General features: G+C 41.5%; 1 protein-coding gene across 1 annotated transcript; it reads left to right on the top strand.

Moving 5' to 3' along the window:
• Positions 1–5,136: 5,136 nt before the first annotated feature.
• On the top strand, positions 5,137–6,052 carry LOC116677602 (zinc finger protein 70-like; the record flags this gene model as incomplete). The annotated part of the gene is made up of 1 exon (XM_032507977.1): positions 5,137–6,052. A coding segment is annotated over one exon (648 nt), but the record flags the coding sequence as incomplete, so codon positions are not given.
• Positions 6,053–14,576: the final 8,524 nt, after the last annotated feature.

The raw sequence follows: 14,576 nt of genomic DNA, 5'->3' as shown, positions 1-14,576 counted from the left end.
GTCATCCAGATCTGCTGGATGTGGGCTACTGGGGAGCACATCTTGGTCCTGGTTCATAAATGATAAAAAATACATTATATTAGGATTTTGTTATATTTTATTGTATTTCTCTCAATTTTGTCTATGGCACAGCATTAACATTTTTTTTTACCTGTTGTTGCATTTGTGATGCTTTCAACTTAATCTTTCAAAGACGTCCTCTCTCTCTCCACTGCCTAGATGTTGCAAGGTTCGAAAGCGTGGATCCAAAGCACTGCTCTCCTGCATGAACTTTTCATCTTCTCCTTGGTATCTGTCAGTAATTCAATTCAATTCAATTTTTTATAGTATCAATTCATAACAAGAGTTATCTCAAGACACTTTACAGATAGACCACACTCCAGAATTTACAAGGACCCAACAGTTCTAGTAGTTTCCTCCAGAGCAAGCAACAGTGCGACAGTGGCGAGGAAAAACTTCCTTTTAGGCAGAAACCTCGGTCAGACCCAGGCTCTTGGTAGGCGGCGTCTGACCCAGCCATTCTGAAGTAAGATCCTTCTGAATGGCTGCCTTCATCTGAGCAATGGCATTTGAGTCGTGATTATCTGTGACCATGCTGTCTTGAATCATTTTTTTTAGTGGTGAAATGAGAGATATTGTTGGTTGCGACTCATCACAGAGAACAGTTGTGGCCTTTTTTATTGGTGAAAGAATCTTCACAAGATCCTCTGCATTTGCAATGTCAGATGTGTCCAAAGTGTCAATTTCACGTGACTTGTGTCTCAGTTCATCACTCAGTAGGGCTGCAGCAACAGCTTGTTGTTGTTCAAGGTATCGCTCTACCATGTCCAGAGAGCTACATCAATAATGAGTTTATGTACAGGGAGATTGAGTAGTTTTTGTTTGGTGGTCAGCACGGCTGTGGCTGTAGTACTGCGGTGAAAAAAAACTTGCTACACGTCTGACTCTACCGAGGAGGCGGCTCACTGCGTTGACCTTTAAACCTGCTTGGGAGGCGAGGTTTAGTGTGTGCGCAAAGCACCGTATGTCAGGGGACAGTTCGGCTTCCTTAACTGGTACTTGCATATTACTTGCGTTGTCAGTGACAACAGCGATCCTTGTTCCAATCTTGTCCAGCCCTCACTCTTTGACTGCAGATTTAAGGACTTTGGCTATGTTTACGCTTTATGTTTCAGTGATGTAACTGTGAGTCGCTCTGGAAGTCCATCCATCAGTGGTAATAGCAATGCACTCAGACTGTTTAAGGTTCAACATGACACATTCTTTTGTCTCACGGTAAAGAGCAGGGAACACAGTTTGACTAAATGAGCCCGCGACGGCATTTGATACTTCGGCTCAAGCTTGGCCACTAACCTTTTAAATCCTTTACCATCTACAGCAGAAAAGGGACGTAAATCACACGCTATGTATTCCGCGATGTACCTCGTGATTTCTTGAGCCCTTGCGCTGTTGTGTGGCATGGTTGTTGAAAATGCCTCCTTCAGGGTTTTTGGACCGGACAGGACATTCTTTGTGAGAGAATCTGCAAACTTTTCCGGATGATGAGTCGTCAGATGACTTTGCATATTGCTTGTGTTTCCCGTGTTGTATCGCAGTTTACTGTGGCAGTGCTTGCATATAGTCCATTGTCTGTCCACCACCTTCTCTCCGACACGGCGAAACCAAAATGTTTCTAGACATCTGACTTAAAAGCTGCAAGGGCTGGCACAATCTCAACTTCGGGGTTGTTGTTGTTTTCATCCTTACAAGTATCGCTGTCGGCCATGCTGGCTTGCTGTGAGCTTGTGTGGACAGCGTGCCGCGTGCAATCCGCGTGCAATCCTATTGGCTTAAGAACGGTTGGTATGACGACGCAGCGCAAATGATCATTGTCTATGTAGTTAACAATGATTTGTTTCGCGGGACTGTTTATTCCTCTTGCTTTTTGACGGACACTAGGGCTGTGCAATTAATTGAATTTCGGTTTCGGTTTCGATTTCGGCTCCCAACGATTACCAAAATAGTACAATCGAGTAAAAACGATTATTTTGCCATGTTCTGTTTTGGAAATTTCCTTGTTCTGAATGGCGCGCGCGCGCACACACGTCATGCGCACATCCGCCCCTCCCGAAGCCAAACGCTTTCAGCCTACACGGTCAGGGAGGCAGGTCGCGTGCATGTTACCCGCTGGAATTTAAAAACTTAGCGAGAGTAAAGATGGCAGAAGGAGGGCAGCCACAGCAGCGTTTGGTAAGCAAAAAAGGCAAAAACCAACTCCATTGTCTGGGAACAGTATTCCAGCTACAAGTTCCTCTTCAGAGAGGGTCTTTAGTACAAGTGGAAACATTGTCACCTGCTTGCGTTTATCTCTTAAACCAGATAATGTAAAGAGATTGGTGTTTCTGGCTAGAAACATTTAAGAGATTATTTTAGCAACCCTACTAGCATGGTGACTTAAATAATTTTGTTGTCTTTAGTTAACTTATTTGCTGTTAATGCTGGGGCCTGATGATGGGCCAGCCTTTTATATTGGTGGATTGAGTTACTGGAATTTGTTTATATTTTGCCAAAATTTTGCCTACTTGTTTTAAGAGATTGTGTAAATACAGGGAATAAATACTTTTATACTTTGATTTGAAATTTATTTTTATTTTAATAGTTAAAAAAGTACAATAAATGTTCAATGTTTTAAGAATTGTGAAAGGTGTCTTTTTAATAAATGCAACACGTTTACAAAGTCATGTGAAATAATCGTGTTGCATAATCGTGATTTCAATATTGACCAAAATAATCGTGATTATGATTTTTCCCAAAATCGAGCAGCCCTAACGGACACCTGTCCTTTATTATTGTAACCCAACCACGACGATATCGAGACACGTTTACCACCGCAATAGCGCGATAACGTCAATATCGTTACATCCCTAATTGAGACAGAGAAAATTCTGAATCAACCATATTTTCAGACCTCTCAGGCAGTTTAGCAAAGGCTGAAGTGTGTCCTTATCATTGATTTTACAGGCAAATGGATTTGTTCATCATCTGCAAATCAATGGAAGGAAATGTTATGTTTTTTAAAATGGACCCTATTCTATCATTAGTAGCATGCTGCTGGTGGTCTTGCAATGGGTTGAACTGTCCTAATAAATAGAAATAACAGGGCGACGCTGCTGTGAAAGCCCCCGAACATCATTTATCAGAGTCTGGTTGTAGGCTATTTTAGGAACCCCAAACCCTGGATTAATACACTTCAAAAAATGAAAAAAAGATCGGGGCGGCCTCTAGCGCCACCCCCCCCCCCCCCCCCCCAGCAAGAGCATCATTATCTCATGTAGGCTGAGTCCTGCAGGGGCCCGGGTTAGAGTCAGACCTGCGGCCCTTTGCTACGTTTTATCCCCCGTCTCTCCCCCCCTTTCATGTCTGTCCACTGTTACTTTGATAAACGGAAAAGCTCTGAAAAATAGTCTTTAAAAAAGATATTCTTAGCCTGTGATTTAACAGGCATTTTCTGTATGAAGTAAAGTATTATGTGTATTTTATCTGCTGAACCGTTTGGCCAAAAAAACTGTTTAAATGATAAAGCACATCATGGCTACTCTTTTTTTTGTCATTTGCTTAAAATTTTACGAGCAATTTGTATTTTAGAAAAATCTCAAAAGCAGCAGAACTAAGGCTACATTTTAATATCTGTTCATTTATAAAGAGTTATATAATTATCTCGACATTCAACGTTAAGGCATATCTCATATTTTCCTGGTATTGTGTAGCACTATTAACTAAAAATACCCAGAATGTATGAAAGGTTTTTGCTATTTTAAAGTTAACATGGCTATTCTAACTGAAAGTAAAAGTGAAGAGAGTGGAAATGATTTAGTTTTTAAATTGCCAATCATTTGAATAAGGAAACGGAAAAATGTAGAATATTTCTCAACTTATAAAAGTTATGAGCATTACATTTACTTCCATAATAAAATGTCTGCAACCAGCACATATTTTACTTCATTTTGTCAAATTATTGTATGAAGAGTGAAAGTGAGTAAGGGCAAGTCCAGGGTTTAAGAAGGTTGTTCACTAACTCTCCCTCTGTCTCTTGCTTTGTTTGTCTGTTGCTATAGAAACAGAGAAGAGGAGAAGGACCAAAATGGCACCACTGTCAACACTAGGCTCGTTCGAGATGAACTGCGCCTCGCCTGTAAAGTGGACGAGAGCAGGCGGCAGCAGCGGGGGGCGGTGACAAAAAGCTGCGGTAAAGTCGGACAGTTTCCAGCCGATTCCAGCTCCTTCAGGCTGGACAGGAAGTGATGAAAACACTGTGGTGCGATTCCGATTTAACAAAATATAATCAGACCCACACATCAGCTGGTACACAGTCTCCAGTTGTTTTAATTATGACAGAGTAGCTGGCAAAGTGCTCTACATGAGATCTGTTGCTGATTTTAATGAACAACAGACTGGAGATGATCCGTGATCTGAACGGATTTATCTCTTTGACTTCTAAACTTAACTATCAGCCTCACAACATGTGTTATGTACAGAATAAGTCTTTAAATCAGACAAATAGCAATTAAAATCCCTCCGATTCAAAAACAGTAAAAAGTTTATATAAAACGTCATCATGTTGTAAACCAATCAGGTGTTAAATCAGCTGAAAAGCCGGCGTTTCCCAGCATGCTCTGGGTCCGCCTGGCTCTTACAGTCGGTGAAAAGCAACTGCGCCGCCTGCGTCTCAGAACTGCGGCCGCCTTGCTCTCGTGAGATTTCCGTTGCCCACGTGTGCATGACGTCAGAGCAAGTCGGGATCAAGTCGGACACAAATCTAACCGGCATGCAACGGGCGCCGATCGCCGGTGATCGATTCTGCGCAGACCTGGCTCATCTCGAACGAGCCTACTGTGACAAAGCCTTCACAACATCTGGAACTTTAAAGATTCATCAGAGAGTTCACACTGGAGACAATCTACACAGCTGTGATCAATGTGGGCAGCTTTCACACTGAAGAGTACGTTAATAATACATCAACGCAGTCACACTGGAGAGAGGCCGTACAGCTGTGATCAATGTGGTAAAACCTTTTCTAGGAGGGATGGCCTAGTAATCCATCAACGTGTTCACACCGGAGAGAAACCGTACCGGTGTGAACAATGTGGAAAAAACTTTACTTATTATAGTGGCTTTAAATCTCACCAGCAGATTCACACTGGAGAGAAGCCGTACAGCTGTGATCTATGTGGGAAAGCCTTTACTCATAGAAATGGCTTTAAAAAACACCAGTTAGTTCACACTGGAAAGAAGCCGTTTTGGTGTGAACAGTGTGGGGAAACATTTTCTCGGATTAGTTATCTTAAAGGACACCAGCGCATTCACACTGGAGAGAAGCCGTACAGCTGTGAACACTGTGGGAAAGTGTTTTCTCAGAGTAGCAGCCTTAAATTTCACAAGCGTGTTCACACCGGAGAGAAGCCGTACTCGTGTGAACAATGTGGGAAAATGTTTTCTCGGAGTAGTGGCCTTAAAACACATCAACGCATTCACACTGGAGAAAAGCCGTACAGCTGTGATCTATGTAGTAAAACCTTTTCTGGGAGGGTTAACCTCGTAATCCACCAGCGTGTTCACACCGGAGAGAAACCGTACTGGTGTGAACACTGTGGGAAAATGTTTTCTTTGAGTAGTACCCTTATAAAACATCAACGCAGACACACTGGAGAGAAGCCGTACAGCTGTGAACTATGTGGTAAAACATTTTCTGAGAGCGGTAGTCTTAAAAGGCACCAGCGTGTTCACACCAGAGAGAACCCAAAATAGTCTAATAGTAATTAGCTTTAAATAAGCAAAACTACTAAGAGACATATAAAAGTGCAGCTTCAAGAAAAAATAAACAATAACTATATCTATCTAGATAGATATGTGTATATGTTAATGTAATCAAGTATCCTGTATTATAAATTAGGGCTGCACGATTATGGCCAAGATGATAATCTCGATTATTTTGATCAATATTGAGATCACGATTAATTATTATATTAAATCATATTGATTTGCTTAGTTTGTGGAGAGGCAGCGGATGCGAGGACATTAGGTGCACCTGTGAGCTAACAGACACTAACTAGCAACGACTAGTACTGGTCACTGCTGTTGTCTGAAAAACAACACAGACGGACAGATTAGACATTTGTATATTATGTCACAAAAAGTTAGCTTGTATTTCTATTATTTACACTTTCAAAATAACTGAAAACTAAAAATGACATCTGCAAAAGTTTGGGCACCTGCAGAGTTACCTTGGGAGTATCACAGCTTGGAAATGCTTCTTGTAGCCAGCCAAGAGAGCCAAGAGTCTTTCATTCTTTTTTGATGTATAATTTGCTGAAATTGTATTGACCCATTTTCCTTCTACTCGTGAAATGTTCCCTGTGCCATGAGAACAGCTGATTGTGTTCAAGGGGAGGTTTGCGAGCTTTTGGCTAATTCTGGGATTTTTAACCCATGTATAATAATTTGTTTTATTCATTTGATCTGTCTTCTTCTTAAATAAACTGAACTGAGTTGAACTTTGACATTTAGTTTCTTCTTATTTTACAGATTTATTCTTTTAATAACACTCTTATGACATCATACTTCAGGTTATCACAAACATTCAACATCAACACACATCTGGAGATACGTGGTTTTCATTGGAACTTCCCTTCAGAAAATGGCGTAGTGTTGTGGCGATGTTGTGCGTCCATGTTTGGTTAAAACCTCGGCGCTCTGTATCAACCTCTCTTTCTTTCCCATGAGCTGATGTTTTTGAGGGATAACAGCTGATTCCCGTCCATGTTAATGTCTCCCATTCAGGTCTCAGCTCGCCGCCACAGGGGTCCGACCGTTCTCTTAATGCATCCATGGGTCCGACCGTTGCCACACGTTACACTTCTTCTACTTCTTTTTAATTGCGCCTTGCAACCAGAGAAGAAGAAGCTGCATACGTTGGCACAAAAAAGAAAGCCCAGGTCTGGTGTAGTGGTTATAGCGGTGTGATTTTATTTTTATTTTTCTTCCTTTCAGTTTTCATTAGTAAACTTCTTTTTACTCAGTAACGATAGGATTTGTAATGTAGCAAAATACAATCCTTTACCTTAAAGTCAAGTACCTTTTAAAACTGCTCAATACAGTAACGTAAGTAATGTATTTCCTTATTTTCCACCTCTGTCAATACCTCACTGTCAAGTGTGAATTAAATGTACCAAACTGAGTGAACAATGTGAATTTCCCCTCACCTGTTATACGTATAAAGGGATGTCTTTCTTCTACAACTGTGTTACTTCTTAACATTAATAGAATAATTCTACTACGTATGAATTTCTGTGTTGTGCATTTGATCCGATGACGCCGTGACATCTTCATAACTACAGAGTCAGAGAGACGTCAGAACCAGTCCAACCTGTTCCCAGAGCCAGTCAGTGTGAGAGAAGTCCCCCATCAGATGATGGAGTTCTACTATCTGTCCACTAGATGGAGCTAACTGACCATCTAATGAGCTAAAGATCAGCAACTTGTACAGCAGCAGGTATCTCTCCAAGTGGCCTCCATGTGACATATACCTTGACCTATACGTTGTACATTTAGCTTTTAGTACTTACTACCTTGATACTTCCTCCACAACAGCCCCTGTTTCTCATGTAGCCCCTTGGGAAAATAAATTGCCCCCCCTTTCCCTAGGACAACGTATGTAGGAGACAGGCTAAATTAATTCACATCCATCTACTCATACGGGCTGTTTAGGTGTGAAGAAGCTAGCTGCTAGTCTGGGCTTGAAGACGTTTTATGGGATGGTCTGAACTAAAATTGCACATTAAACCTTTCTAAGAGTCTTAAAGGTCATGTGTGACATCTGTTGTTAATGTTAATAATGTATCCCACATTATTACATGTGTATGTATTTGTATAGATTTTTCTTTAATCAAAAACAAAATAGTTGACCCCTTGTCCTATTTTCACTACATGGGAGAGACCCCCCCCCCCAGTTTTTTTAATGTAATTTTAAATGAACTACTTATTACTTGAGTAATTTTTTATATAGATATTTTACTTGTACTTAAATAATATTTTATCAAAGTATTGGTACTTTTACTTTTGTGTCTTTTTTCCAGAAACGTAGTTTGTCGTTCTGCAGAACCTGAAGAACTCTTTAAGGTCGGTCTGTTAAAATAAGAGGAGTGAGTCCGAGTCTGATCTGGCTCTGAGCTGCAGGGCAGGTGGACCCTGACTTCTTGCTGCCAGGGTTGTTCTCTGTCTTAAAGGGCTGATGATGAATACTACGTCTCTGTCTTAAAGGTCTGAGGATGAATACTACGTCTCTGTCTTAAAGGGCTGATGATGAATACTACGTCTCTGTCTTAAAGGTCTGAGGATGAATACTACGTCTCTGTCTTAAAGGGCTGATGATGAATACTACGTCTCTGTCTTAAAGGGCTGAGGATGAATACTACGTCTCTGTCTTAAAGGTCTGAGGATGAATACTACGTCTCTGTCTTAAAGGGCTGAGGATGAATACTACGTCTCTGTCTTAAAGGGCTGAGGATGAATACTACTTCCCATGAGTATTTTAATAATGTTCCTAACACTTCATCCGTTCTATGTTGTAGATGCGGGGGGGGGGACCAAGAAATAAAAACACAAACTCTCAAAACCAAAACTGCAGATCTGCTCACTGACAGTCATGAAGTCGTTTCCTGTATATCGGTAGTTTAATGTAAAAGAAATGCAGACACTTTAGGATCCTTTTCTGTCTTAAAGGGCCGCACACACGACGTAAAACATACAGACTGTCCTGTTTGTCTGTGTGTAGAGCAGATAGTTAAGTTTCGGCTGTAATAGGCCTGTGTGGTTAACTCAGCTGCAAACCCCAGTAGTAGATCTCTATCTTTGGTTGGTCTGGAGTCCGGTCAGGTCTACCCGGCAGCACTGAAGCCCGGGATGGGATAGGAGCACCAACCCTCTAATACGCACCCCCCCGCTGCTCTCTGCCCGCTGTCGCCAGTTTGGTGATTCTGGTGAAGCGTAGTGTTGAACATCAGCTCCTCTTACGTTACGTGTGCAATGGAGCCGGCCTGCAGAGTTAAAACACTTCTATTGGAGGATTATAATATATGGTCTACTGGTAAAGCATCATAGATCACTTTAAGGGGGGGGGGCACATTTTGTCCCTAACCGGGCATAAATTAATTCAGCTGAGTCAGGGACATGTAGACCAGAAAGGGGGTAATCCCATAGCCCGATAATATTAATAATATAATCAATATCTATACAGTCTATGGGTAATCCCATGCATCCCCTTTATTTCTTTCAGCTAGAATATAAAGTGCAGCTTCCAGCATGAAGCGTATCCCACAATCCACTGCAGCATGAGGTCACACAGGTGGGACGCCGCCTATGCTCCAGAGACCCGGCGACAAATATGAGTAGATATTAAATTTATTTCTGCTGCAGTCAGGAGAAAGATGCTTTTATTGTTTTAATTTTGAGATATTCTTCTCACCCAAGAGGGAGGGATCGGTGAATGTAAAGGTAAATGTCAAGCAGTGGGAAAAAAAAGTACTAAGGTAGTAAATATTAACAGCTAAATGTACTTAAAGTATCAAAGTAATATGTGACACGGAGGCCCCTTGGAGAGATACCTGCTGCTGTACAGGTTGCTGATCTTCAGCTCATTAGATGGTCAGTTAGCTCCATCTAGTGGACAGATAGTAGAACTCCATCATCTGATGAAACTCAGTACACAGAGACCTCAAACTGTCTGACAACAACAGGAAGGTGACAAATGTGAAGGAGGATCAGTCATATCCTGATCATCAGGACAGATTTGACATCTGGCCTCAGCTGCTGTGTAGAGATGGTCTGACTGGTTGCAATCAGGTTTTATGCCCAACAGGCATATCTCCAACAACATTAGACTAGTCTTAGATCTAGTTGACTATTCATACTTATTTTCAGAAGACAGCTTTGTTCTTTTCCTAGATTTTTTCAAGGCTTTTGATACAGTTAAGCATAATTTTCTCTATCATTCTCTGAGGAAGTTTGGCTTTGGAGATTTCTTCTGTAATGCAATCAAAACTCTCTACAATAATGCAAATTGTTCCATTAAGCTTAAAAACGGATCCACGCCCAGATTTCAAATTAAGCGTGGAATTAGGCAGGGATGCCCGATATCACCCTACCTTTTCTTGCTTGCAGCCCAACTGTTATGTGAACACATCAAATGTAGTCCATTGCAGGGTTTTTCCATCGCCAATATGACAATTATTTTAAGTCAACTGGCAGATGATACAACACTGTTTTTGAAAGACAGCTCCCAGGTTCCTCTAGCGATCACTATAATAGAGGTCTTCAGCAGAGCTTCTGGTCTCCGCCTAGATCTCAAAAAGTGTGAATTACTAGCACTTAAAGATTGTGATGTGGACTTAATCGCTACTATCCCTGTGAAAAACAGTATTAATTACTTAGGACTTGTTATTGATAAAAATGAACTTCAAAGATGCAAGATTAATTTCACTCCAATTGTTGAAAAAAACAAAAAGAAATTCAATCTTTGGCTGTTACGTGACTTATCATTAAAAGGCAGGACTCTTCTCTCGATCTTTATATGTAGATCAACAAATGTGTAAAACATTAGACAAAGTCTTATATAATTTTGTGTGGAAAAACCGCACTCACTATCTGAGAAAGTCTGTTTTAATGAATGAGTACAGTAATGGTGGCCTCAGTTTTTTAGATGTTACTACCTTGAATAACACCTTCAAAATTAATTGGATTAAACAACTTAAATTGTCCAACTTCCTTGTGGAATATTATTCCCCATTATGTCTTCTCCTCAGTAGGTGGTCTCCAATTTTTGTTGGTATGCACCTATAATATTGACAAAATTCCTCTTAAACTTTCTTCATTTCATAAACAAATGTTGCTGGCCTGGTCTCTGATTTACACGCATAATTTCAGTCCTCACAGGTTTTATATTTAAAACAACAGATACATTTTGTATAAAACAAATCCAGTGGGTCGACAACAACATATTGCTTGTATCTCAGTTATCAACCAACGGGTCAGCTTTTAATTATGTTGAGTTTATTCATCACTATAGCATTCCTGTCTCTCCGAAGGACTTCTCTATGGTTTTTGATGCAATACGGCCAGCTGTTATTGCACTCTTTAAAGGTTTTAATGGAGTCGATGTTCACCCCACAATGTTAAATGTGAATGAAACATTTGTTGGAAAAATCTGTATTTCTCTACAGGCCAAAAGCAAGAATAAGGCAACTCGTCAACTCTTTCTACACGACGTTAGGAGTCCACCTGCTGCTTTATCATACTGGTCTTCATATGTTGAAGAGATTTGTTGGGAAAAGGTTTGGCTATTGCCGCACAAGTTTTTCTTAACCAACAAAGTTAAAGAGATATCCTTTAAAATGCTTCACAGATTCTACCCAACTAACCATTATCGGCAGAAAATGAAAAAAGACATTAATATCAGCTGTACTTTTTGTGGAGAGCTAAATGAAACACTGGTTCACTTATTTTGGTCTTGCCAGTACACCAAGAAACTTTGGAGCAGGTTATCACATTTTATTGCTGATCATATTTACCCTCATTTTACATTACACTGGGAAAATGTATTGTTTGGATTCACTCAACATAATGAAAGCTTATTCTGAGTATTACACAATAAATCTAATTATTATTTTAACCAAATTTTATCTGCATAAATCGAAGGTTTTGAAAAAGAAGCCAAGCTTTTTTGAGCTGGCTCTTAATCTTAAACAATACATTGCCTCCATTTCCACCTGTACGAGCAAGAAAGCTGTCAGATCATATGACCTCTGTAAACTTTACAGAATATTTGTATGAAGTGGTTTGCTTATTTTATTTTATTTTTTTTCTTTATTTTTTTTTCTTTAGTAACCCCCTGGCTCTTTTAGAACATAGACTTCTGAGATGTACAGGAAATGGTTCTTTCTACTGTATGTCCATATTGTTCAATAAAATTTGAAAAAAAAAAAAAGGTTTTATACACTCTCAGCTTTCATGTAGTCCCACCATGTTTTCATCAGAACATGCAGGGCCTCACAAAGCAGTTCAGTATTGTAAGTTTGAATTGATATGCACTATAGGGACCCATTTTGACATAAGATACAGTTTTAACAATAAAACAACACGTAGCCTATAAAAAAAAAAAAACTGCTGAACAGATTTGTTTTCATAAATCACATGTGTGAGCATGCTGGCTCTGGGAGGCGGGGCTTAACTCTGTTATTCATGAGGACTGGCTCCCATTTTATGTTCCTATCACGCTTTGGAAAGGGAACGTGATTGGCTACAACTGGCCTAATTGGCGTGTTGATAGCCAATGAGAGCTGTTTCTAAGATGGCCGCTCAGAGAGATGACGCAGCGTATTGGCGCTCCACAGTGGGAGCGCTTGCTGGACGTCGGGGGCTGTCCCGGGGTGAAAACTAAACAGAAAAAGGCGGGGATAGTTTGATTGTGTAGGCAGCAACATGAAGAATACAAACATACCCAGCAACACGGTGCAGGGCGAGGAGACGGAACGAGGTCGGCACGTGAAGTTAGCAGATAGTTAGCACGGACTCTACAGGACAATACTCATAACCTGGATGAATTCTTTACACCTGGGGACACTTCCGGACTACAGGAATATTAATAAGCCAGGAAAGGACGGGGGTGAAGGTTTAGGAGCGCCTACAGGTAGGGAAGCGGCATCATTTTCTCCTTTTCTTCTTCTTTTCTTCAGTAGCATGAGCACTAAGAAAGTAGGCTCGTTCGAGATGAGCCAGGTCTGCGCAGAATCGATCACCGGCGATCGGCGCCCGTTGCATGCCGGTTAGATTTGTGTCCGACTTGATCCCGACTTGCTCTGACGTCATGCACACGTGGGCAACGGAAATCTCACGAGAGCAAGGCGGCCGCAGTTCTGAGACGCAGGCGGCGCAGTTGCTTTTCACCGACTGCAAGAGCCAGGCGGACCCAGAGCATGCTGGGAAACGCCGGCCTCTCAGCTGATTTAACACCTGATTGGTTTACAACATGATGACGTTTTATATAAACTTTTTATTGTTTTTGAATCGGAGCGATTTTAAATGCTATTTGTCTGATTTAAAGACTTATTCTGTAAAGAACACATGTTGTGTGACAGATAGTTACGTTTAGAAGTCAAAGAGACTAAATCAGCACTTTGCCAGCTACTCTGTCATAACTAAAACAACTGGAGACTGTGTACCAGCTGGTATGTGGGTCTGATTATATTTTATTAAATCGGAATCGCACCACAGTGTTTTTGTCACTTCCTGTCCAGCCTGAAGGCGGCTGGAATCGGCTGGAAACTGTCCGACTTTACCGCAGCTTTCTCTCGAACGAGCCTATTAGGCTCGTTCGAGATGAACTGCGCCTCGCCTGTAAAGTGGACGAGAGCAGGCGGCAGCAGCGGGGGGCGGTGACAAAAAGCTGCGGTAAAGTCGGACAGTTTCCAGCCGATTCCAGCCGCCTTCAGGCTGGACAGGAAGTGACAAAAACACTGTGGTGCGATTCAGATTTAATAAAATATAATCAAACCCCAGATCAGCTTTTACACAGTCTCCAGTTGTTTGGAATATGACAGAGTAGGTCTCAGAATGCTCTACATGAGATCTGTTGCTGATTTTAATTAACAACACACTGTAAATGATCCGTGATCTGATCAGGTTTAGTCTCTGACTTCTACACGTAACTATCAGTCACACAACATGTGTTCTTTACAGAATAAGTCTTTAAATCAGACAAATAGCATTTAAAATCACTCCGATTCAAAAACAATAAAAAGTTTATATAAAACGTCATCATGTTGTAAACCAATCAGGTGTTAAATCAGCTGAGAAGCCGGCGTTTCCCAGCATGCTCTGGGTCCGCCTGGCTCTTGCAGTCGGTGAAAAGCAACTGCGCCGCCTGCGTCTCAGAACTGCGTCCGCCTTGCTCTCGTGAGATTTCCGTTGCCCACGTGTGCATGACGTCAGAGCAAGTCGGGATCAAGTCGGACACAAATCTAACCGGCATGCAACGGGCGCCGATCGCCGGTGATCGATTCTGCGCAGACCTGGCTCATCTCGAACGAGCCTACCAACGTAGCGGGGAAACAAAGAAAGCGGAACCAATGTGCGGGTACCGGTACACCACGGTGCCCAGGTGACGGACACTTTCCTCCTCTGTGGAGACGAGGATGGCGGTTTGTTTTCTCACTCACTGATGCCGTAATTCTGCATTCCAGGTTGGTACTCGGTAAAAATGACAACAGACGGTTTCCTTCTGACGTGTGTGTGGTGGACTGAAGCTGTGGTGGGGTAGTTATGGAGTTTATGATGTGTAAAGGCGAGCTAAAGAGCCGCGGGAAACGGGTTTCGTAAACAATAGAGCTCGCGGCTAGCTAACAGGTGTGTACTGCGCAGACTCCAACTGAGCTGGAAGATGTAGATGTGACGTGAGCAACCTGTCTGAAAGCTGTAAGTCTTCTGGTAGCTGTGCAAGAGAAATCTCAATCATTCCCAATCAGCAGAGACGGAGAGGTAGGTATATG

The sequence above is a fragment of the Etheostoma spectabile genome, unplaced genomic scaffold (assembly GCF_008692095.1).
Source record: "Etheostoma spectabile isolate EspeVRDwgs_2016 unplaced genomic scaffold, UIUC_Espe_1.0 scaffold00005365, whole genome shotgun sequence".
Classification (NCBI taxonomy): Eukaryota; Metazoa; Chordata; class Actinopteri; order Perciformes; family Percidae; genus Etheostoma; species Etheostoma spectabile.
This window is presented reverse-complemented; position numbering and strand designations above follow the sequence as displayed.